Here is a 25,179-nt window from a genome sequence, read left to right as displayed (position 1 = left end):
TTGTCAACAACATTGTGTGTGTGTGTGTCATGCTTTATGACTGACTGCTTACACATTTAGTCACAAGTGTACATAATGTATTGTACAGTTCAAAGGCAAAGTGAAGTAATGTTTTCAAATTGCTAAATGTGGAAGTTTTGTCACATTGTCACATTTCATGTTCTGTCATGGCATATAATGTGACGTGTCTATATAGAATGTAAAGCAGGCTTAATATTCGATCGAAAACCTTTTATGCTTGAACTCAAGTGGCAAAGACGATAATAATGCATAATCACAAAAACTGAGAGATAGATAGATAGATAGATAGATAGATAGATAGATAGATAGATGAAAACAGGTCAAAAAACAACCAAAGGAACCCAATCAGTAAATAAACTGCCATTTTAATAGTTTAAAAAAACAAACAAACATTAAATTACTTTGTAAATGATGTTAATAATAAGTATTATAATCTGTATACTTTTTCATTTCAACAAACAGAAAGGCTAAACCAGTGTAAAATAAAATACAGCAGAACCATTACTTGAACAACAGCATTTTTTGTGAGTACAAACTAGAACTAATTGCAACTAAGACAAACTTTAACACTGTTAGAAGTATTTTCTCGTTTTTGATTGTACTTCATTAAGAAAAAAAATGCACTATATTACACTCAACAAATACATTCAGTATAAGCTGAAATATCTAAAGAACACTTTTAGTTACATCGTTTTACAAAACGCCACAAAACTGACAGTACATTAGTATAATCAAAACAGTTTGCAGTATATAAGACATTTTTGGCTTATATAAAGTCATTCAAGATGTATTTTGTTTCAATTTAGAAGAAAAATGTTCAGTACACAAAAAGATTCTTATTAAAAAAAAAAACAGTCATAACTAAAAGATACCAATTTTCTATCTAACCTTTTGAAATTGTATGGAAAAGTAATAAGTGCTAACTCATTTTGAAATGATTTCACCAAAAAGACTCAGCACTTACTGAAATGAAAGATGACCTGCATCTACCAAACATGATTCGCCTTTTGGCATCACTGAAAAGAAAGTCAATAAACATACTTCCAAGAATTTCACAAATGTCACATTGGCAAATACATTATCTTCTGCTACTTCATAATGGTTACTAATTAATGCATACAGGTATAAGTCTGCCTCTATATAATACAAATCCATAGTTTCCTTCAGAGCCGTACCACAACAATGATCTACAGTTTTAATTAAATATCAGAGCACATCATGTTGGGCCACATATAAAAACAGAAATGTGTTAATACAGTCAATTGCATGTACCTAGATGGTAATAAAATCTCAAATGCATTTAGGACAAAGGTGATATTTACATCCTGAATAAACTTTATCATATACAACAGTAAATGATCTGGTTTATTATATCAAGCAAAAACTATTTACATCCATTAAAGACAGAAATGTACATATAAAATGATAAATTTTTGGCAGAAATGAATACCATGGATACCATGGACTTTGCTTTTGCCTGTTCTGGCCCCATCAGAAGAATTCCACATAATTCTCTGGGATGAGTCCGGTTTTGCCATCATATGTTGCTTGGAGCCAGCCAGGTTCAATTGAGGGGTACACTGCATGAACATAAAGACAAACAGTATAAAGAGTCAAATACAGCAGAACGGAGTACACAACATTCTACACAACCTTTCATGTTTCTGTGCTTCCATCTAAAAGTAAAGTACTGTTCAAACTGCATGCAGTTTTAAAGAGAATGTGTGGTTACCGTTGGAGAAGTGTGCTCCCTGAGGAAAGCTCAGCTCATGACTGTGCTCTGCCTTACAGGAAAACAAGGCTTTAGCATCTCTGTGAAAACATCAGAGAGTTAGAGACAGGACAACTGCGGAAACCTGCTAATATCACTGACAACATTTTATTAATTTAACAATTTTATTAATTTACAAAAAAAAAATGTAGGGTTAAATGCACAAAACAACAACCACCAACAACACCTGAACTAAACGGAAGTTTTTTTTAAGAACATAATTATAATTTTATTCAGTGTAAATAAAAACTTTTATAAGGTTACAACACACTTCTAATTTAAATAAATGCAGTTATTTTAAACTTTCTATTTATCAAACAAAGTAATTCAAAACTACCATAACACTTTCAATATTACTGATACTACTGTATTTTTGGTCAAACAAATACAAAAACATTTTTTGAACTTTTATCGACCCAAACATTTGAACATTGACCTTTGAACATAAGTGAAATTTGATATCAACTGTATTGTCTTTCTCAGCTTGCCATTGTGAAAAAAATGTGAAGATTCCATATATGGAAATAAGTAATAAGAATAAATCAAATGTAATAATCCTCTTAGTCTGACTCAATACCTTCCCGTTGTTTGCTGGGAAATCACAGGACTCTCAAAGATTGCTGCCCGGGAGGCCACACTGGGGGAAGAAAAAGCATGCCGCAGTTGATACATGAACAAACTGATTTTACATGATAAGATCAGTAAGAAGGTTCTTGCTTACACAGATCCCGGTCTCTGGTAGCCATTGCTGGCTGAGGAGTCAGCTCTGTTTCTCACCGTCTCTTTAGGAGGAAGCTCTGGCAGATGGAGGGACTTGAGACTGTCTCTCTGACCGCGTGACGCCAGGCTCTGAATAGAGCCATGACAGCTTCTGAAACCTGAGCGTAAAACACACATTACAGATGGCCAGAAATTCAGTGCAAAACTGCAGGAAGAATGAGTTCTGCTGATGCCGTTGTTTATTTGCACATGCGGTCTGTAGTCTGTAATGACTTGCTTATGGTCCTCTATTGTTCATCCTTTTGGATAAAAGCATCTACTAAATGCATAGCTGTAATTGTTAATTTTGTGGATGGCTAGTGGATAAAATGCAGGATTTTGTGCTGGGTGACACCATCATGACATCAAACTGACATCAAAGAACTAGGGCCGGTGTTGTCACCTCACCTTGCATTCATCTGGTCTCAAAAGTTGTGCTTGAACACATTGCAGAGACTACAGCTAATGGTCAATTAGCATGTATGCTATGTGCCTGCATTAGAGAAACTAAGCGTCTTCACCAGCAGGTGGCAGCAGTCTATACTAGTCATTCATAAAGGGAAACTTGGATTGTTATATACACTAATGATTGATGGTTGAAGAGTAAGGGAGAATAACCTCATTGTACCCCGTATTTTTAGTAAATCTTTCGGTGATTGTTTACAGTGTAATGGAAGTTACACCTATAATTCACACAAACTATCTTGGGGCTTAGGAAAAAGTGGATAAGTCACGTTGATCACTTTCTTCAAATATTTGCGCATTGGGATGCCCGTACATTGTGCGAAAATGCAGGGAAACGTATTTGTTCTAACCTTCAGAAATGTGGAGTGAAGTGAGAGAGGAGCAGGTGGACAGACTGTGTGGTTCTTCCACACGATCCTCCAGTGTCTCTCCTGGGGTCGTCTGGAGGAGCTCTGAAGCTTGAGAGCTTCGATCACCTGGACTTGTGCTCAGCGCTTCTTCCCATTCTCCATCAGTCTTGTTGGCGTCCTCTTTGGAGCTGGAATCGGGGCTGGTGGTGCAAGCCGGGCTTTTGGGCCCGTTGGAGGAGGGAGATGGAGTGGTCCAGCACAGACTCCCTGATGCCTTGTGTTTGGTACGTGAAGGGGAGCCCGTCTTAGAGCAGCTGTTCTGCTCTGAAGAGTGAGACGAGAGAGACTCCATACTGCCCATAGGAGTGCTACTCGGACTGCTGCTGAACGTGTCACCTGATGGAGAGAAGGGGTTAGGGTTGGTACTCTGATAGAGGGACTAATGTCTGTATTTGGAGACACTCACTGTCAGCATCAGCCAGACACAGGGTGGGAGGGTACAGGCCTCTGGATTTGCGGGACCTTGAGGACAGGCAGATGGCTTTGCTCCGGCGTGCACTGGCACTGGCACGAGACTGAGAGTGAGACTGAGGCTGCGGCAGAGGGATGTTAGGGTCTGGAGCTTGATGAAATATCTAAGAAAAGAAGACAAAAAGGTACAGAGCATGAATTTGATCCAACCAAAGAACATTAGATTAAGAATTAGATGAACAAAACTGAATAAAGACAGATATTTGGAGTAAAAAAGTTGGGATGCACAATCTATCTGTAACATGTTGGTTTTCTCTAGACATACACTATTGTTCAAAATTTTGGAGTGGGTAAGATTTTTATGTTTTTATAAGAAGTCCCCTTTGCTCATTAAGACTGGGTTTATTGTTTCAGTCAGTATTGTGAAATATTATTACAATTTAAAACAATGGTAAATTTATTTTGAAGTGTTAATGATTCCTATGATAGCAAAGGTGAATTCTCAGCAGCCATTTGTGTTTTTTAGATGATCCTATCAGAAATCATCCTAATAATGCTACTTTGGTGCTCAAGAAATATTACTTTTTATTATCAATGTTAATGCTGATTAATGTTTTTGTGGAAGCTGATACTTTTTTTTTTTTTTTTACAGGATTCTTTAATGATTATAAAGTTCAAAAGAACAGCAATTATTTGAAATATAAATCTTTTACATTACATTATAAATTACCTTTGCTGTCACTTTTGATCAATTCAATGGTACTTGCTGTATTCATTCCTCTTAAAACAAATGTTTCAATATTTATTTTACCTTATGATTTATTTTATTCTTTGTTTTGTTTTTATGTGTTCATCTATTCATCTTTACCTCTGCTAGCATCTAATGCTCACTTAAAGAAAAAACAGCTAGAATATAGTAACACTTAAATGTAATATTTAGCTAATCTCAAAAACGAATATCTGATGCTGTCCGTTATAATATTCCGATACCTAAATTGACTTACAGCATATAGCATTGATTTTAGTATTTGTTTAATTTAATCGTTTTAAACAAAATTGTCCATTTATTGATTATTTTATTTTAATATTGGTACATCCCTTTTGAAAAGCCTTGTATGGGGATTCAGAAGCAATTTTCATGCTTTATTTGATCATTTGTTCCTCTATTGGCATACTTTCTATTAAAAGATCACTGCTTGCTTAATCACCTTGTCGTAGTTTTCTATGAGGATCTCCACCACAATATTCTGAAACTTGATGTTCATCATGGCAGCAACTGTCTCTTCTTGAGAGCGCATGAGTGTTGGGCCAAAAATCACACCCAGGTTAGACACGGTCATCAGATTCTTCTGACTATGTGTGGAAACCCTGTCAAAGTCAGCAGAAAAATCGTTTCACAAACACCTTGGTTGGCACCACCTTGTGGAATTTGAAGTGCACACGCGAACTACATGTGCCATTTCTATTTCAAGAACCAGAGTGACGTACACATGCAGATGTTTGATCAGAATATCCAGCATCTCTTTATTCTTCTCGGGGAGCTTGTGGACGAGGGCGTGAACAGCACAGACCCTGTAGTTCTGATCATCAGACTCTAGGAAACAAATAAACCAAAAGGCATCCAGTTATTAAATAAGCAACTCACAGACGGCCGTGATGAAGAGTTAAAAGTCCAAAGAACATGCCAGAACTCACTGACTGCCATGATGAAGTCTTTGTGGAGTCTGTAGGTCATGAGGGGTTCTGCCAGACACCTGCGGGGAACAGAATGACTTACTGTTTATCCATGCCATTTTAAGAAATGAAAGCTTATGGGGATTATTTATAAACCTGATGTAATTCTTCAAGCCGCTGGTGATGGTCTTGTTATCCCAGGTGTCTGGGTCAAGGTCCATATCTGCAGGAGCTTTGGCCGCTGGAAGGGTCAGATGAACGTGTGTTAAATGGATTTTAGCTTCAAACACACATCTGGTTAAGGTTAGTGTAAATATTGTGTATTTCTAACAGACAAACTATTATTTTTTATACAACACAATAAAATTGTACTATGTTAAAGTCTTATGTATAGAAATGAGCCAGGTTTCTGTAAGAAAAAAAAAAGTTAAAGGAATAAATCATCCATTTTTGGGTGAATTATCTCTTTAAGATTACTGTACCAAATACTGAGGTCATCAGTCGCTGGACTTTGGAGTTAACTCCACCTATTCTGTACAGCCCCATTGTGTTAATGCCTAAAAGAAAAAGACAATTTGATAACAATTTTACGGACCAGTTTTCACCTTTAACTAATTGTTTATTAGGATGCATTTTACTAGCATATTTGCTGTTTATTAGTACTTACGCCTTATTATTCTGCATGACCATATTTTAAATAACTTAATCTTATAAGTATATATATATATAAAAATTTATGTAATATCTAAATACACAGGTTTAGGTTAGTAAGATGTTATTTTTTTGAGACTCATTAAGACTGCATTTATTTGATCAAACAGCAACAGCAATATTTTGAAATATTAGTACAATTTAAAAAAGTGGTTTTCTATTTGAACATATTTTAAAATGTTATTTATTCCCGTGATAGGAATGTTGAATTTTCAACAGCCATTACTCCAGTGATTAAAAGAAAATGTAAAAAATATTGTTTTTCTAAAATAATAAAAGCCTTTACTGTCACTTTTGGTCAGTTGTGTCTTTGTTGAATAAAAGTATCTTTCTTAAATTTCTCACTATCTTACTGACTCTAAACTTTTGAATGGAAGTATAAACATAAATGCACATGATACGTCATATACTGCATGAAAAAAGGGGAAGATAAAAGCAGACTCACCTCTTGTTTCCACAAGCTCTATACACTTCCTTACAAAATTAAAGCCTGCTTCATTTAGGAATGCTGTAGACACAGAGCATTTATCGGTTATAAATTTGAGGCCAATTCAGGTGAACTATTTTTGATTATTCTTATGAATTAGCATGCACATGGTGAAACAGTTCGTCTCACTGTATATACACATAAATGACAATCAAATAGATACGAGGAATTAACTTACTTTCTTCTTTCTTGCTCAGAAGTGATGGAAGAGTATAAATCTAGAAGAAATCAGCATGCGTTTATAACAAGCTAAAGATAAATGCCATTTAAACAAATATTTATGCATTTTATTGCATAATCCATATCTCTTCACAGAAAATTATTTAAAGGAACCAATATACAAAATACAATTTATAGTTTCACAATATAAGCATACATGGACTAATAATCCTTTGTATATAAGAGACCATAAACTCAGCTAAATAAAAAAGTGTTATGAGGATCAATTGAGTTGAAGCCAATCAACTAAAGCTGACATGTGAGTCCAAAAAAAGTCATTAGCGAAGTGTCAATTCTCAGCTGTCATCTTTTTCCTGTCCATCTGTACACGATCCACTGCCTGGAGTTCAATGAGAGTGTATAATAGCAATAACAAGTCTAAAATGCTAAAAGTGAGTCTAAAGTGGTCTAAAAAAATAAAGAAAACCTCATTAAAGTGCAAAAATAAAGACTGGGTTTCCCTATCTGTCATTGCTCAGCCAAACAGATACTCTCTACTTGTGCCATTGGTTGAGCCAAGAAAAAAGACTGCCCACTTTTATTTTACACTTTTCTTATCATTATTCCAAGAAGTCAAAGTTCTTGTACTATGAAGCGACACCTGTTAATCAACCCGAGAGCAGAGTCTCATTTAGGCTGGGTGGTTGCTCTTACCGGCTCTTTTCCATCCATGGCCTCCATCCACAGTCGTCTGTTGGAGTCAGAGAGAGCCTGAAGGGTGATGATACCATGTCTGTGGGACACACTGATAAATGTTAACTTTCAACTATTAGTGCAAGCTGGCAGAATTTTGTGCTTTGTTTCTTTTATTTATCCGTTTCAAACCAGGATTTTTTAAAACACGCATAAGATGTTTCCAAAGTCTGCAAACCAAATCCATATGCTGCAGTGTAGCAAAAAGGAAAAAGGTTTAATGCAAGCGGTATTATGCAGCAGTTTTTCCTTCACTGTAAGTCACCAACTCCACCACGGCATAAGAAATCATATTTTCCCTGAGTTGCGAGGTTGGAGACTGAATGAATGGCATGATTTAAAGGGCCAGACACCACAGAATGAAACAAACACTCGCCTCTCTTTTGTGTCATCAACACTAGCTGTACCCAAAACCAGTCATACTAAAATTATGATATGAATAACTAATGAACTGGTTCTTTTAAAAGGAATAGTTCACCCAAAAATTTTTTTTAAATGTACTACCCCCTCATGTTATCCAAGATGAGTTTGTCTTTTGCAGTGAATGGGTGCCATCAGAATGAGAGTCCAAACAGCTGATAAAACCATCACAATTATACACAAGTAATCTACATGACTCCAGTCCATCAATAAATGTCTTATGAAGTGAAAAGCTGTGTGTTTGTAAGAAACAAATCTATCATTAAGAAGTTTTAACTTTAAACCATCACTTCTGGCCAAACTATAAATCTGTCCTTAATAACAACAGTTCCTCCAGTGGAAAGTCCATCCCCTCCAAAATCCAACAACATATTTGTTTCGAACTGTTTGGGACTCATTTGTTTAAGCTTGATATGCTGTGCATATCTCTCTTCTTGTTCAGACGTGATGGCTTCACTGGAGAAAGCAATATTATGTATAGGACTTGAAGCAACTGTTTGAAGTTAAAAGCATCTTCATTGATTTATTACAAACATGCAGCTTTTCACTTCACAAGTTGATGGACTGGAGTCATGTGGATTATTGTGATGTTTTTATCAACTGTTTAAACTCTCATTCTGATGGCACCCATTCACTGCAGGTGATCCGTTGGTGAGCAAGTGATGTAATGCTCAAACGTATTTAAAAACAAACAACCTTATTTACCTCTTGGATAGATTCAGGTTAGTATATTTTCAATGATTTTAAATGAATCAGTAAAAAAGACTGATCCACTGGTTATGTCTAAATAAGGGGATAACTTATTGAACAACATGTCTAAATTGAAATCAGGTTTGTTTTTGTAAATAGTTATAGAAAAAAAAGCAAAATGTCTAAAAAAAAATGTTTGACTATTTTAGAGCATTGTTATATAGCATTAAAAAAGTACTCCTCATTCAGGGGAAGGAAGCTTGTTTTTATTAAAAGCGATTTGATTATTATTAGAACACGGCAGCAGTTTAAGATAAAAGTGCAACATACTGATGGACTTTATAGAAACATTGCAGATAACTGAACAGAAGCCCTTCACAGGGGTTACCTCTTCAGTTATGAGGAGAGAAAAGAAGAAATGGAAGAAAGGAGAGTATTGAAAATGACAGACTAAAGATAGAACTAAACACAACGTAACTCTCGTCTCCTGCAGCTCTCAAATTTCTCTCAATTTCATGCGTGCCGTTACATGAACACACCTTTCCACCACCTCAATGTCAAAGCAGAATCGCTTGTCAATAGAGTCAGTCCTCCGTCTGATGCAGGACTTCAGCTTAAACATCTCAGGGGGGCTCATGATCAGTCCATTCTGGACAATACAAAACGACACAAAACAAAAGATATCTTAATATGGGAATAAGAAATTAAGCTAACAGCATTTAAATGCTTAACATTTAATACCTGTTTGCCTCCAGATTTGAATTCAGAGTTGCACATCGTAAACATTTTGGTCCCTTTCTCGTACGTGCAATAATGTCGACTCCACGTGCACCCCAAGGGTCCTTCAACAGAACACAGGTGATCATCATTAGTGCATATGAATTGTTCCAGTGAACAATAATTTATAAATGTATATTATACATTTATTTCAAAATCGTTATTCTAAATGTACTCAGCTATTTGGTGTCATTTTTTTTTTTTTTTATTAAATTAAGGTCACTGAAGAATGGAGTAATGGCTGCTGAAAATTCAGCTTTGCCATCACAGAAATAAATTACATTTAAATAATATTCTAAATATTTTAATATTTAAAAACTATACATTTATTTCTTAATTTAAACAATATTAGTATATGACTGTATTATTAGTTATGACTCACGCTTCTCCTGCACATAGAGGAAGCCCTCCATGGTCCACTGTCCTGGGGCTTTAAAGTCCTGCTCTGCAGACCTTATCCTTCTCATCAAATTCTCAACTTCCTGTCTTGTACTTTCGAAATTATTTCTTGTCTTCAGAGGGAACATCAAAACAACAGTCTATTGGTTCTAAGAGGGTCATCACTGGACTCCAAAGTAAAATTCCTTCAACATGCAGCAATAAAAACTGGATATTCTATTAAACAGCTTACAATTCACACAATCAAAATGTTATGCCATGTTTAGCAATACACAGCAGCCTTTATACAAACATAATGCCTTTGGTGGCTTATTGACAAGCCATTATGTCCAAAGGCTCTTACATTCTGCAAGTTGAACTGCAGCTGTTGCTTGTATGGCTCCAACTCATGTGCCAGTTCATAACCTTCGTGGTAAAAGGTGAATAATCCCTGGAGGAAGGCCAGCAGCTGCAAAAAAAGACAGTTTGATCAGTTGTTTAAAGGCAATAACACTCACAATCATGCAGTATATTCAGAGGTTTGACAGAGATGCAGGATGTGGCTATTATCATCATTTTCTTTTTAATAGGCATGTGCTCCACTGCTGATGTTACAAGATGTAATAGATTAAAAATCAGTGTAGCAATTTCCCCTCAGTAACAGGAAGTCTTCTTCATATTTCTCATCTCCCCAAACAAAAGCTGCATTCACAGCACTGCAGAAATGGAAATAGGTGCGTCTTACCGGCTCTACAAACTCAAACTTTTTCCTTTCTTGCACTTCTTGGATTTTGAAAACGTATTCCAGGGAGGCGTCATAGAAAACCTGTCTTTCCTTATTTATCTGGGTGTCTGCCTATAATCAAAGCACTCAGTGAGGGGAATTCAAAACTGATGTTATATTCTGTGTGCTTTGGATATTTTATGTCAATAAATGAACATTCAAGTTACCTCCTGCAAGAGTGACTCTTTCTTCCTTGAAGACAGGCTTAAGTGCTTCTCCAAAATTGTGTAATACTTCTCTGTCTCCTTGTCAAATTTCTTCTTCCCCTCCTTCGAGAAAAAAAAAAAGAAAGAAAAAAAGGTGATATGAGTTGGAATTCCTGCACTATAATAATCAAGATAAATGCTTTTTGCTGAGATGAGATGTTATACAAAACCTTGCACTTGTAAACAAACACCATTTTCATTCAATATTCCAAAAACTAATTCTGAAATCTAATAACCAGAAGATGGCAGACTCACATTGACTTCAACTGACACTTAGTTTACATTTAATATTCTGCTGAAAGCCTGGCCTACAGATTTCCGCCAAATTCAAAAGGACATTTTTCATTATATACATTCATTACAAAATAATAAATTATATAATCTAAGATAATATAATATACATTATATAATATATTTATCATATTTTGACTATAACTATTTATTGTGGATAATATGTCAATATAGTATGAACCAGCAAATACAGAGAACAAGGAACTAAATGAGTGACACAAAGCTCAGCTGAGCAGGAGTAAAGTGTCACTTCAGGACACACACTTCCTTAGTCACTGAGGTATGATCACTGATCAGTGATGAGTGTGATAAAGCAGATGATTCTGAGTACCCAGTGTAACCACAGATAAAACAACAACAAACACAGCGTGTGTTTTCAATCCTATGGCTCTAACCGAGGCTCAGTAAAGTTGTTTACAGTAGACAAGCCCTCCTCCCCTCAACACACACTTCCTGTCCCCACAATGATAACACCTATTCACATTAGGCCTAGTGCTTACATGCCGTTGCAATGAGAATCTCTCTCTTTTTTTTTTTTTTTTTTTTGAGACTGGAACTGAAACCAGTTTGGAGATGTTTGTTTTTCCCTGTTTGACATCAGCCCAACCTTTCCCATGACCCTTTAATGGACACGCAGTCTAAACCACAGACTGGATTGCCAAACAACAAACTGAAGGAATCTCATTTTTGACATGCTTAGTCCAGTTTCTAAGCCCATCTGTTGGCTAGCAATGACATCATTCACTCTAGGAATGTATGCTTTCTGTTCAAAGTTTTTAAAAAGACATGTATTAGGGAATTTTTAAGAAAAATATTATCTTTGCATGAAAGAAACCCTTCCAGAAGTATCATGGCAGAGGTAGCCAAACCTTCTTTTTTTAAGTAGATCTTTATAAAAATAAAATAAAAATTTAGACAAGTTCTTTTGAACTTTTTTACTCATCAAAGAATCTTTTGCCAGATTTACTAAACAATGCACCAATGAGAATCTCAAATCAGCATGAGAGCACAATCCCATAAAAGTGCAGATGGGAGTGGAAAGTTCTGCTGCTGATCTACTGTAAATGCGCATACTCACGTGTACTGATATTTTCTTACACCCCTACTGCACAGACATAAATTTACTTTCCCCTTAGCCAGAGGCCTATTCATATCACTTCTGGTGTGAAAAGGCTTTTATATTTGCCAAAAAAAAACACAAAAAAAACAAAACATGCAAGCCTGGTCCAGATTTAAAAAGTAATGCAAAATATTACTTTCCATAAAAAGTAATTAAAAGTAATTATAGCCTGAATGCACTGTAAGTCGCTTTGGATAGAAGCGTCTGCTAAATGCATAAATTTAATTTAATTTTTAAATTTAATTTAAAAGTAACTTTTCCCAACACTGTTACTGGATCATTTCCGTAATGTCCAACCAAACCTACCAAGTGCAAATTAAATTTAAAAAGTGTTTTTGTTTTTTTATGTCATTATTCTAAGAACAGTTTGAAGCACTATATTATTGTTTTATGTAAAGGTGCTTTGCCAATGGTAGAGCTGGCTAACTGGCTCAAAGACTCCTCTCTGTACCAATCACAACAGGCTTGGCCTGCTGACCAATCAGAGCAGAGTAGGATTCTGGAAGGGAGGGGTTTGCTCTGAACTTGCTTGGAACAAATCCTTTCATAATCATTGGCAAATAACTCTAATATTAAATGTATATTCTGAGAAAATTATAATGTTTTCTGACCTTAAATGCCTTTCAACCTGTTGTAGGGGACTCCAGGACAATATTAGGACACTTTAAAATACCATATGTCCTGCTCTTTAACAGCAAAAGATTGTTTGTGTTGGCGCAAGCTGTTAGTAAATGTGTCCCTTGATCTTGAATCTTGCCAGGGTTTTCACAAAATATTAAGCATCACAACTTAAGTTTTCTTTATTGATAATAATAAGACATGTTTCCTGAGAAGCAAATCAGCATATTAGAATGATTTCTCATTCTCACTCGAAGGCTCGTGTGACACTGAAGACTGGAGTAACAGCTGCTAGGAAATTTAGCTTTGCTATACCAGGATTCATTTTACATTTTAAAATATGTATTTACTAGTGTTGTCAAAAGACAACTTCAGTTCCAAGCCGGTAGTAAAAAATGAAAATGTCACGGTACCAGGAAAATGTTTAAGTACCAGTGGTACCGAGTACCCGGTCAACGTGGTTCTTGACGCAAACAGTGCTATGATTTCCGCATAGCGGAAGTAGAAAATGCGGAAGGAATCTCAAAATCCAGTCATGAAAATGAAAATAAAATTTTAATATGGACAGTGACGGAATTCATTAAAGTTAGCATAAATTAATCAGATCAAATCTCCATATGGACCAGTATCTGTAAATGTTAAGCTGCAAAAATTGGTTGAAATATGAATCCTGCATGTTCTGCACGTCTCTTTGTGAATGATCGAATGGCAGAGACGTGTGGGTTTGTTTACTACATCGACTGAAGCGCGTGACGCTTGCAGTAATTTCAGCATCTGCCGTCTCAATGAGGACATAAATACATAGACAACATCACCAGAACTGAGTCACTTCACAAGCATTTTACCATTTCATTTGAGTAACGCCAGTGTCAATTTTAAGGTATTCACGGTAACCCGTCAAAATAAAAGTTAATTTTTACATAAAGGCATTGTGCTAGAAATTGTACTTTTATTTAGTAGAATGTATGTGATACTGCTACTACTGTTGAAAAAATGTATAACACTTTATATTTTAAAGAAATAAAATCACAATATTTCTTCCGTGTTTGAATTTTAAGAGCAAATCCCATTTATTTACTAAAAAATAAAATTAGTTTAAATTTACTTAATTAAACGACAAATTAAATTTGGGTGAAACTTGTTTAATGTTTTTCATAATTATATTACTCGTAGAAAAACTTTAAACACAATTGTAAATAAGTATAAAGAATGGCACTGATTTAGTGATAAAAAGTGTTTTTTTTTTCTCTTTTTTTAGCATATTTTTGTGTTTTGCTCTGGTACCGAAATTGGTACCGAGAACCGTGGATTTTCACTTGCATCGGTACCGAATACAAAGAAAATCTATTATTTGTAAAATTTCATATTACTATATTTTTTTCAAATAAATACAGCCTTTTACATAATTATACAGTATGAGAGACTTCCTCCAAAATAATAAAAACTCTTAAAAAATGAAATATTAATAAATATTATAATATTTAGAATATCTAAATATTATTATTTTTACAGTTATCATTCAGCTGTTTGTTCCAATTTTGACCTAATATTTACATATCATAAGTAGGGAATAGATTCTGTGTGACTGTTTTGGTCTGAATGTGTGCACACATCTGCGGGACGTTGAACAGCAAGGCTGCTGCTCCCTTTGGGCTCGATCGTGTCTCTGTGTCTAAGTTGAGCGAGTTCCTTCGCAGCACTCGATTAAGAGCATTGGGCCAAAACGCCCAAATAAGGCATCAAGAGTTTTGTCTCTGGACCCTTGAGCTCAACAGGCAGTGCTCCAACTCTTCTAATATGGCTGGAGGGGTCACATTCACAGGTCACCAGAAAAGAAAGAGTAAAGCGTTAACTTTAACGTGGCCTCTAGCACAGTGCTCACAGGCCGTTTCATGTTGGTCAATGTGGCATTACAGTATCTGGCCATAATTTGACTGTGCTTGTCTTCAACAGGTGTTTGCAATTTCCCCCCTTCCTGCAGGGTTTCACAGACCTATATATTGTACCGTATAGGAAGTAAAAATGGCTTTCTGCTGACATGTAGTACCTTAACTTACAATGGGGTTTAAGAACTTACTTTGGCCGCTCCGATTTGCTCTTTGCGAAACTTCTCCAGAGGTGTGATCAAGACGTCATCAGCGTTCTGTATCTAAATGATAGAAAAAGCAACAAAAATCCTCAAAAAGTCAGGTATGACAAACCAAAACTAATGAATCTTCCATCAAAAACCTTTAACTATATAATAAAACAAGAATTTCACAAACCTACATTCAAATAAAAAGTCTGGATGGAAAAAGGAGGGAAGTGATGTTGAAAAAAGAAATAAAACTTTTGAAAAATAAAAAACCCAACATAGACATATACAAATATATGCAATTTAAAATAACAGTTTTATATTTTAATATACCTTAAAATATAATTTATTCCTGTGAAAAAACACAGAATTTTCATTACTATCATTACTTATTTTAAATAATGTGCTAATTTATCCTTATCTTTTGTCAGTGTAAATAGTCCTTTTCATCACATAAATGTAAAACACTGAGCTGATAACGGAGCGTCCTGTGGATCACCTTTATGAGGCTGTGCGGATCTGGACTCTGGTATCTAGCTTCATCTTTCTTTGTTTTGGTTAGGTTCAGATTCCTCTGCAGTTACTATTTGGTTGTTGTATATATATATATATATATATATATATATATTTAAAAAAAAACACTAAATATCCATTCATAGCATGCAACAAGCAAGCTATTATCGGCTATTATCCGCCAAAATTCAGATTCGTCACGCGCAAATTTCTTAACGCAGATAAGATTGGGAAAGTCTATTAGTAAGTTTGATTTCATTTATTAATAAACTTAGAATAAATAACAGTAAAATATATTAAAATAACTACATTATGTGCATATTTACTTTTGAGTTGAAAACATTATTAATAAACAAATATTTATGTCTATGAAGAATCACAAAGGTACTGGGTTACTCCGCCGCGGTACCCCAGAAGCAATCTAAAATAGTCTGAATATAAACACTTATTATAGGTGCACCCTAGTGATTCAGGAACAGCTAAAAACAAGGTTTGGAAAATGGATTCATGGTGTACTCGCTTATTATATAAATTTTTCTACATTTTGAACGCAAACAAAGTTACGGACCGCAGCTCTGATTGGTTATTTTTTACCGGGAGCGATGGAGTTTCTGCAAATGGCAATAGGACCACTGGGAGGAGCCAGAGGAGCTTGATTTTTTCACAGATTATCTGTCTCATATTCTACTGTCAGGACATAATGACAGGTTTAACAAATATGTAAAAAAAATATATTTTTACAAAAGTAACCTACTGCAGAGTTGAAAACGTCCATATCTTACGTCACTGTCTTGTTTTAACGTTAAACTGATGCTTTGCGCTGGAAATCGCGGTCTGCTTCTGTTAACGGTAAACCCCGCCTACTTTGATTTGATTGGCCATCTCAGTTATTGTGACATTGAAGAGCGCTGTTAGATCGCTGAGGCAGAGCAGGCTGAAAATAAGGTTTTTGTCATCCTAGCAAGTTTGCTGCGTAATGGAGTGCAGCAGATAAGTGCAATAATTTTTAAATATTGGGGGTGGGACAGTTTGGCCACTTTTAATTATTGGGGGGGAGGGGCTTGTCAAAAGTGGTTAAAGTATTTAAAGTTCAACAATTTCACAGTCTGTAGGATAAAAAAACAACAACAACAACAACAAAATACACACACACACACACACACACACACATTCAACAATGTGGTTTTCTTAATATGTGAACTCATCAACATCACAGTCTGTTAATAGTTAACAGCTGGCACAGTGCATGAACATATCCAAGGAAAATACTTTTATTTACTGTAAAATAATGGCGCTATAATTAGTACCATTTTCATGTAGGCACTCCGAATGGAAAAACACAGTTGCATACACTAGTTCCTTTTATACACTTTCCCAGGCGCAGTGCAGAGGACTTCATGTCTCGTTGGAGAATTGGTCAAAATAAGTTCCACATGCTTGCCTTCGCTCAGCCGGTGGCAGCACTGTCCGTCCATCTCTACAGGCTCCATCCACCCACATCAACATTAATGGAATTTGCACTTACAGATATATAAATGTGCAGATGTATTCTATAGGCTTTAAAAGGATGTAAGTGACAACTTCATTTTTAAGATAGGAGTGCATTTCCTGTTCGGCTCATGGTGGTCTTTCCCTATAGTGTAAACTAACAGCATATTTATACCAAATTTCAGTTTGGTTTTCCGCATATATGATATACATAAAATGCTGAACTTTAATTTGTTACTTTTTAAACAAGTCAAACAAGCTTGCCTTACACAAACATCCATGACAGGCTTATAAGCATCAGACAGATGAGCTGCATATGGGATATAAGAGTGGCCATAAAGAAAAAAAAACACGTTTAGCAAGATCTTGGAAATGGACTCTTTGTATTCATGTATGGTTCTGAAAATAATGTATACCATTTTCAAATAAATAATACATTCAAATAATCGTATGTGTCTTTATTATTTTCAAAAATGTTTTAAAATGATTTTTTTTCCCAATGTAAAAAGACATTGTTTGTTTTAAAAAATGTCAAGAATTATAAATTCAGAAATATCATTAGATTTTAGGGGAGTCGCATTATGATATTTCACAACCTTAACTAACCTTGACTTGTTATAGAAGGGTCAAATTATCTGATATGTTAAAAAATGTATTGACCTTGACACAAAGTCATGAGGGTCTATGAAGGGTATTATATAACTTCCTGTTTTATGTTTCTACATGCTGGTCACACAACATGACTTTAATTTGGCAGACAAAAGCTTTAAAATATAAAAGCAGTGAAGCATTTACGCTAAATAAAATAGTAAATTAAACTACTTACATGAAACACCCATGAAACACCCTGACAATTTATATCTCCCCAAAATGATCAAAATACCTTTTAATGCATATCTTTAAAAGAATACTGATAATAGGAGAGGTGTATTCAAGTTAACGCATTTATGAATTGTTTATATTTAATGGATTTATAAATAAATGAATGAATAAAAAAGCATCACGTCGTTGACCCACATTGAACTGAAGTCAATAACAAGCACTCGTCTCATTAAAGCAAGAGGCCTCTCAGCACTTCAGATACAGCAGTGTGCTGAGTGCAGACAGTCGCTCTGCTTGCACAATAGTTTCTCCCGTCAAAACTTCCCATGGCCCTTTTTAGTCAGAGAGGAAACTCACTTTTAACATCAGTCCGATCCGTCATGTGGGAAAATGCCTCCCACTTAAAGCAGAGCATGTTGGCAGTGCGCCTAAAATGAAAGTACCTCTGGATATGAGACGGTCTACTAATCTGGCAGAGCACGATGGCAGAAGTTCAATAAAACACTACTACAGTTGTGTTTACATAATGATTCACTGTTACGTGAGACACAGCCTCTAAGACCTGACCGTCTCGGCACCATGCTCCAGTAACACAGAGTACTTCCCATCTGCACCCTGTGGGAGGGCAATGCATTTACTGGGAGTTATTCACCCCTGGGCTCTGTTATTGTGCATCAATGAATGAAAAAGCCCTTAGGGACTTTCACAGCTTGACGGAGGTGTTTTGTCATCCTGAGAGGCCCGGGGCAGGAGCCTGTGAGACTCTAGCGTAAGTGTAACACAGCCACGGTCTGCAGGAAGTAAAGAAACTGTAGGAGGCTGCTGGGTAATTCTTCCCTTGGGGCTCATCGCACAGCTCTGTTGACCCACTCTCCTTTTTCCAGTGAACTATGGGATGGGACTGATTGAAGTAGATTTCTTTAAATTCAGCCATATATGTTCACTTCGCTGAGACATTGTAATAAAAGAAAATGATACATTTTTCTAATTAAGAAATCTAATGAGGACATGAATATGTGGCGCAGGAATGACTCACTAATACAATATTTCTTGCACAGGGAAGCATTACTCAGGTCTCTCACTGAGAAAGGAAACAATGTTGTGATCTACAGACTGGAAAAGCAATCATCTGAAGGTATGAGCCAATAACACAAAGAGTCATGAGTGGATGACCTAAGGTTTGACCTCCGCCTTTTTATTAAACATCCAACAATAGAGATGTTTGTCTTTGTTACAATAGAGGCTACTGTCTCACAGTCACACCATTACAGCTAATAACTTGGGTTGCGTTTACAAGACTTCAGTTTAAATCTATAAAACGATGACTAATAGAATCATGACGTTATCACAAAAAAAAAAAAGTTTGTTCAGAAGAAAAAAAAAATATTCAAACAGATCACTTAAACATTTTGTGTACGAATTTAAATATCAATAATGGCTGAGCGCAGCTATATGTAAAAAAAACTATGTAATAACTTATTAAAGGATTCAAATGATCAAAAGTCACAGCAGCGACATTTATAATTTTACAAAAGCTTTCGATTTCAAATAAACTTAAATACATTGTTAATTTTCTATTCATCAAAGTGTCTAGAAAACAATATATCACCATTTTCACAAAAATATTAAACAGCAAAACGGTTAACAATACTGATATTATTTTTGAGCACCGAATCAGTATATCATAGAATGATTTCTGAAGGATCATGTGACATTGAAGACTGCAGTAATGACTGCTGAAAATACAGTTTTACCATAAATTACATTTTAAAAATTTTAATAGAAAAAAAGTAATAATATTTCACATTATTACTGTATTTTTGACCAAATGAATACAGCCTGTGTGAGCATAAGATATTTGCCATTTCAATCATAACTCTTGGAACATTTTAGCACTGTGATGGATATGACAATGTTGATGTATTTGGTTTTGGTGGAACAGATCTGCTACGCTGCTGCTGTTGGTTATTGCTGTAGTTATAGATTATTGCTGCTGCTGTTGCTGCAAGCAAGTACAGGAACTTGCTACTGCCAATGCATATGGTGATACAGTGCCGTGAGTATTTAAGACATACTGCTGCTGCACAAATAGCATATAAAACAACCCGTGGCAGATCTAAACAGGTGGAGCTGGGGAAGGTGGAGGGTTTCGGAGAACTCTGAAAGCATGCCATGTCTCATTTTCCTCTCTGAATATCATCAGTAATGTTAACACCCCTTCAGCCAGCGCCATCTAGAGTTTCATGAATTAACTATATATTAAAATGTACAAAAAAGTGTCTCTTGAGTGTCAAAGAAAGCTGCATGTTTGTTAAATGTGGGTAGGGTCAGCAGTGAAGCACAGAGGAGCATTGTTTTCCTGGTGAGGTCTTTCGCTGCTGTACTATGACTAATGATCCACCAGCTGCAGCAGTGAACGGCAGTAGTATTCCCTGGCAACAAGCTGCCTCTTGCATAATGCCCATAAAAGTGCCTATTAGCAACTGATGCTGATGGCAATGAAGATGCTACGCTGTTGGCACTGATGTTGTCACTGATATTTATGAGAAACAGTATGAGTGTTATTTCATTATCGTCTGCACTTGCAGATCTATGTCGTTTACCTCCCCTCCTCGAAGAGTCATGACCTACAGAAAGCATGTTTTTGGTAGACGGCCTGTTTCTCATAACACACCGACTTGACTGCGGAAGTCACAAAAACCTCTCCCTCACAATAGCACACACTTATGGGGCTGAACCACTAGGCTAGAAGTGTGCTATGAAACTTTAACTATGTGCGAACAATACCACATAAAAGGAACAATAGAGAGACAACTACTAGAAAGCAAACGATCACTATGGCTACTTCATTTATGAGGTTTGTAGTGCTTTTTAATTAGACGACATCATGTAGTGTGTTTATGGCATCACTGAGATGTTAAACCTACGTAACTTGGAGGAATAGTCCATTCATGTAATGATTATCTGAAAAGCTGATTAATGGAAAAGGAAAAGACACTTAATTATTTTGTTTGATGCATCAAATTGATCAAAAGTGACAGTAAAACCTTGTTACAAAATAATATATTTCAGATAAATTTTGTGCTTTTGAACTTTCTATTCATCAAGCAATCCTGAAAACATTCATCATGCTTTTTACTAAAACAATAAGCAGCACAAATGTTTCCGGAGCACCAAATCAGCATATTAGAATTATTTCTGAAGGATCATGTGGCACTGAAGACTAGCTAATGCAAATTCAGCTTTGTCATTACAGGAATAAATTACATTTTAAAATATATTCAAATAGATCAAAGCAACTTACTAGTCGTCGTCTCTCCTCCTCCACCGTGTTCAGCAGCTGGGAGAATTCTTTGAATGACTGGGCTGTGATAAGAGAAGAAGAATTCCAATCATGAATTATTAGCTCTGGATCTATAATTACTCTATCAGCACATCTGATTTTGCCCTTTTAACCTCCGGCATAAAGGAAATACAGAAAACCTGCGTATAATATTAGCTATGCAGAAAAATAAATAAATACCATGGCCACCCAACAACTGATCAATGCACAAAGGGGTATTCAGGAAACAGCAGACCACTTGTTCAAGATGTAGAAATGTGAAAGTAACATAAAACATGTTTCCTGTATGAGCCATGCATGTGAGCAACAGTCAGTTGTAGAAAAAAAATCAATATATATCAATAATTTCAAAAGCTGAAATGCTTGTTTTACAGTGATCCATTACATTTCTGACAGGGTGATTGTTAATGTTAGCTCCTGAATGTGCCTTGAAGTGATGTTTACAGAACATGATACTTAAAATGTATTCCAGACGCAGGCTAAAACCAGCACCAGAAAAAAAAAAAGATTTAAAACAGAAATGTGGGAGAAAACAACAGTGATCTAAAATAAACTACTGCTGATATTATGTCATGCAACTAAAATCACACAATGTTGTGATTCGTAGATTGTGCTTTGTTTTCCCTTAACAAAGTAAGCTTTGGCCACATCACTTCCTGTCCTGGGATATACAACATTCTTCTGTTTGGCGATAAGCAGAGTCCCACCTCTCAGTCCCTCTTGTCATTCTCTGGGAATTTTATCTAATCTAGATATCCGATAAGAACTACTTTCTATTAGGAGCTCAGGCCTGCTGATAAACCCTTGGTCATTTAAAAATCATGTTAAAGCAAGACAAATCTGCTATGATGTGTAGCAGGAGAACCACAAATCCGCAGAAAAGCACGTCAGACATCTGTGTAACAATACTTACCCTGTTGAGATATTGATATCACGTTTAAACAACTGGCATTATGATTTATCGCAAACATACTCTACTTTTCAAAAGTTTAGGGGAATTTCTATTTTACTGTTTTTGAAAAAAGTCTGTTTTGCTTACGAACTCTGCGTGATCAGAAAGTGTGGTAGTGTACGGCCATTATTACTGCCCACTTAATTAGTTTTCAATCGGTACAATCAAAACCAGTATTGCCAAAACTTATAACCCTATTAAAGATTTTTGCACATTTTGAGGATAAAAGGGTTAACTGTATACATTTTAACATTAAAATGTCATTAATATTAAACAGGTCTACTCTGAACTGCAAACAATCAAGAGTCTCAGCAGTCTAAATATCTAAAAGTGTTATGAGCAATATAGAGAGCCAGGGTCAGAAAGGAACATTCTCATATCTTGCAGATGGATGTTTGGGTTCATGGTTTTCTAAATGCCAGGCAGCGATTGTCTCAGTATGACAAAGAGCCATCACTGCTGTGTTTGATACTATGGGGCTGTGGTACTAAGGCAACCTACAGAGTTCTCAGCTTTATTAGACACTGTTTGTTACTGTTGATGGGTGACTGAGGATGGCAGCTGCAAATAAAAAGCTGACATGGAGACATGAGCGTTTTAGAGACTGTTTCACAGATTACATAACTATTTACAGCTTAAAGGGATAGTTCACACAACAAATTAATGTTCTGCCATTATTTACACACTCTCCTGTCATTCCAAACTGTATGACTTTCTTTCTTTCTGTGAGACAAAAGAGTTATTACAGCTGAATGACCAAGCTGATTACTCCATACAGTAAATGTGATCAACCTGAATTTTCAAAACAAAGCAAGGTTTTTAGTGAATAATGCATTGAATGTAATATGGTTTCAAAAGTCATATGGACTCATCTTTTTTGGGCTTGACTACTTGTCCCCATCTACTATTATTGTATGGATGAGAGCAGCTTCAACATTCTGTAAAACTTCTTTTGGGTTGTATAAGTCTAATTAAATGTTGACAGAAACTACTTTTTATTTCAACTATCCATGTAAGAAATCGTATAATTAACAAAAAAAAAAAAAAATCACATGAATGTTTATATAATTTTCTTCTTGATCATCTGCCAACCACTTACCAATATTAATCTCATCATCTGTCTCTGCATCTCCGATGCATTCAAACTGGAAATCCTGCAGGGACTGGGAAAATTTCTGCACAGCTGCAGATAGAACTGTCAAAGAGACAACAAACAGAGTTATGTGATGGAACTTCCTTATCATTTGAGCATATTCATTATACATTATATAAGCAGGGATTAAAAGGAAGGAGATGACATCTCAAATACTTAGACAATTAAAGCATTAGTGCAAAACAAGATTGTGGATCTTTTGGGGAAGACATTCACTGCATTTAATTTGGTACAAAAGCCTGAATAAGCCTTTTACCAGAATGCTTTGTAGCAGAGAATAAAGGAGAACATTTTGAAAGAGAATATTGTTTAAAATGACAAGTAATAGTCCAAAGACCAAATACTAAGCAAACAACATATCTAGAGAAAGGCAGGAGGAGCCATGCTGGTGAAGTGACTGATAACAGTATCTATCAGAGAATAGTCTCCTTTCTGATATCACATCAGATCCCAGGATTCTCTGAATATATATAGTCTGATATGTATACATTGCAAAACAAAACCGAGCTTTCTCGCTTATAAACCTCAATAAATCTTATGTATCTTATATTTTAAAAGACACACGACCTGTAACTTACTTTTAAGCGCACTGATAAGCATATTCCCATCTTTGATTAGTTCCTTGATGAATTTATTAGTACGATCCAGCTCAATTTCGTGGCATTTGAGTCGCTCTCTGAAGTCAGGACTATCCAGAAAAGAATCACTGAATTCCAGCGCCGGGAGCCCCATTGTAAAAGTGCGGATGAATGAAACGGGGAAAGAAACCCTACAAACAGCTTTAGCCCTCGGGAAAAGTAGATTTCTTAATAGAGTAAACTTTCCACGGTTACGAATCCCGAAACTCCTGTGTCCCGAAACCCCACTTCCGGCATGTTGTTTCCCAGCTCAATGACTGAGAGCTTCAGCAGAGCGAGAGAGCGAGTGTAGCGGTGACTCCTGCTGGTCTGATCCCGCTCACCTACAGACAAACACGAGGACATGATCAGAGTCAGACTGAGCCTACTACACCCTCCCGAGGTCACTCTACAAGTTGTATGTCTCTGTGAACAAATATGTAGGATTTATAGAACACACACAAAAAAATACAAAAAACACCTACATGTTAGAAACCTTGACATGTCATCACGAGAAAGGACCCACCAAGATTGATTACAGGCCACATTTGATAGAACTGATTATAGAAGTAATTATTTTAATTACCACAATCCAGACAGATTTTAAGTTTTACTTTTAAGCACTAATGTTTATAGTGGATTTAGTATACTATACTACACTGCAGTATGTACTAACCACACAATATAGCACCTCTTTCAAAAATGTACCATAGTAATTATAGTTTCGCCAAAAAATACTACATTTAGAACAGGTATTGGCACTTGATACGTGGTATCCAGCAGTGAAGACAAAACATACAAAAATACAAAGATTTATTTTAAAAGTTACACTTTTTGATTGAATATATAATATTTTATTAATTTTACTTAAAACATTTACCACATCATGATCATTTGCCAGAAAATGTGGTTAATGTAGTGCATTTTTATCTTCATTCTATACAGTATTTATTCCTTTGTAATTTTGTAATTATGTCTTGTATGTTTATACTGTTTGTTTGTATATGTTGTTTGTATAGATCTATATTGTATATAAGAGAAACATTTATACATCATGTTTCTCTTTTCACAATTGTCTTTTTTTTATATACAATGTTTACAATGTTTATTGTTATTCTGCTATTGACGAGCTGCTAAATATCGTTTTGTGTTCCTTTTACAATGATAAAAAAAAAGATATTTTCTATTCTGAATATACTGTGGTATGGTATACTATACAATAGCATACAACTGCACTGCGCTCAAAACTACCCATGCATTTTTTCTGTAGAATAAGGCTACATGATGGCCAACTTGTAAAAAGTGATATTAG

The 25,179-nt window shown here is 35.7% G+C and overlaps 1 protein-coding gene across 2 annotated transcripts; it reads right to left on the bottom strand.

Moving 5' to 3' along the window:
• Positions 1–366: 366 nt before the first annotated feature.
• On the bottom strand, positions 367–24,309 carry LOC113064287 (rho GTPase-activating protein 42). 2 transcript variants are annotated; one of them, XM_026234973.1, is made up of 25 exons: positions 23,829–24,309; positions 23,197–23,292; positions 21,107–21,168; positions 14,983–15,054; positions 10,838–10,939; positions 10,632–10,742; positions 10,251–10,355; positions 9,891–10,020; positions 9,473–9,573; positions 9,271–9,380; positions 9,062–9,121; positions 7,583–7,661; positions 6,888–6,927; positions 6,668–6,730; positions 5,994–6,068; positions 5,668–5,752; positions 5,533–5,591; positions 5,326–5,431; positions 5,046–5,205; positions 3,833–4,001; positions 3,367–3,762; positions 2,514–2,670; positions 2,370–2,429; positions 1,754–1,833; positions 367–1,601 (listed from the first exon to the last, which is right to left on the bottom strand). In XM_026234973.1, exons 1-25 carry the CDS (start codon positions 23,980–23,982, stop codon positions 1,513–1,515), a joined length of 2,721 nt encoding a protein of 906 aa, XP_026090758.1. In that variant the 5' UTR covers positions 23,983–24,309; the 3' UTR covers positions 367–1,512. The 2 variants fall into 2 exon arrangements, with proteins under 2 accessions (XP_026090758.1, XP_026090759.1); XM_026234974.1 differs by lacking the exon at positions 9,062–9,121 and having other exon boundaries at positions 23,829–24,306.
• Positions 24,310–25,179: the final 870 nt, after the last annotated feature.

This window comes from Carassius auratus, chromosome 46 (assembly GCF_003368295.1).
Source record: "Carassius auratus strain Wakin chromosome 46, ASM336829v1, whole genome shotgun sequence".
Taxonomy (NCBI): domain Eukaryota; kingdom Metazoa; phylum Chordata; class Actinopteri; order Cypriniformes; family Cyprinidae; genus Carassius; species Carassius auratus.
The sequence above is the reverse complement of the archived record's forward strand: the minus strand, read 5'-3'. Positions and strand labels throughout refer to the sequence as shown.

Bases quoted from the DNA above. Each gene is read 5' to 3' on its own strand.
- LOC113064287 (XM_026234973.1), bottom strand. From the start codon at position 23,982: ATGGGGCTCCCGGCGCTGGAATTCAGTGATTCTTTTCTGGATAGTCCT. The intron at 4,002-5,045 runs GTGATTAAGCAA...TTCTTTTCTTAG, and splicing joins TCATAGAAAACTACGACAAG to ATATTTCATCAAGCTCCAGA. The intron at 1,834-2,369 runs GTATTGAGTCAG...ATGTTTTCACAG, and splicing joins TCCCAGCAAACAACGGGAAG to AGATGCTAAAGCCTTGTTTT.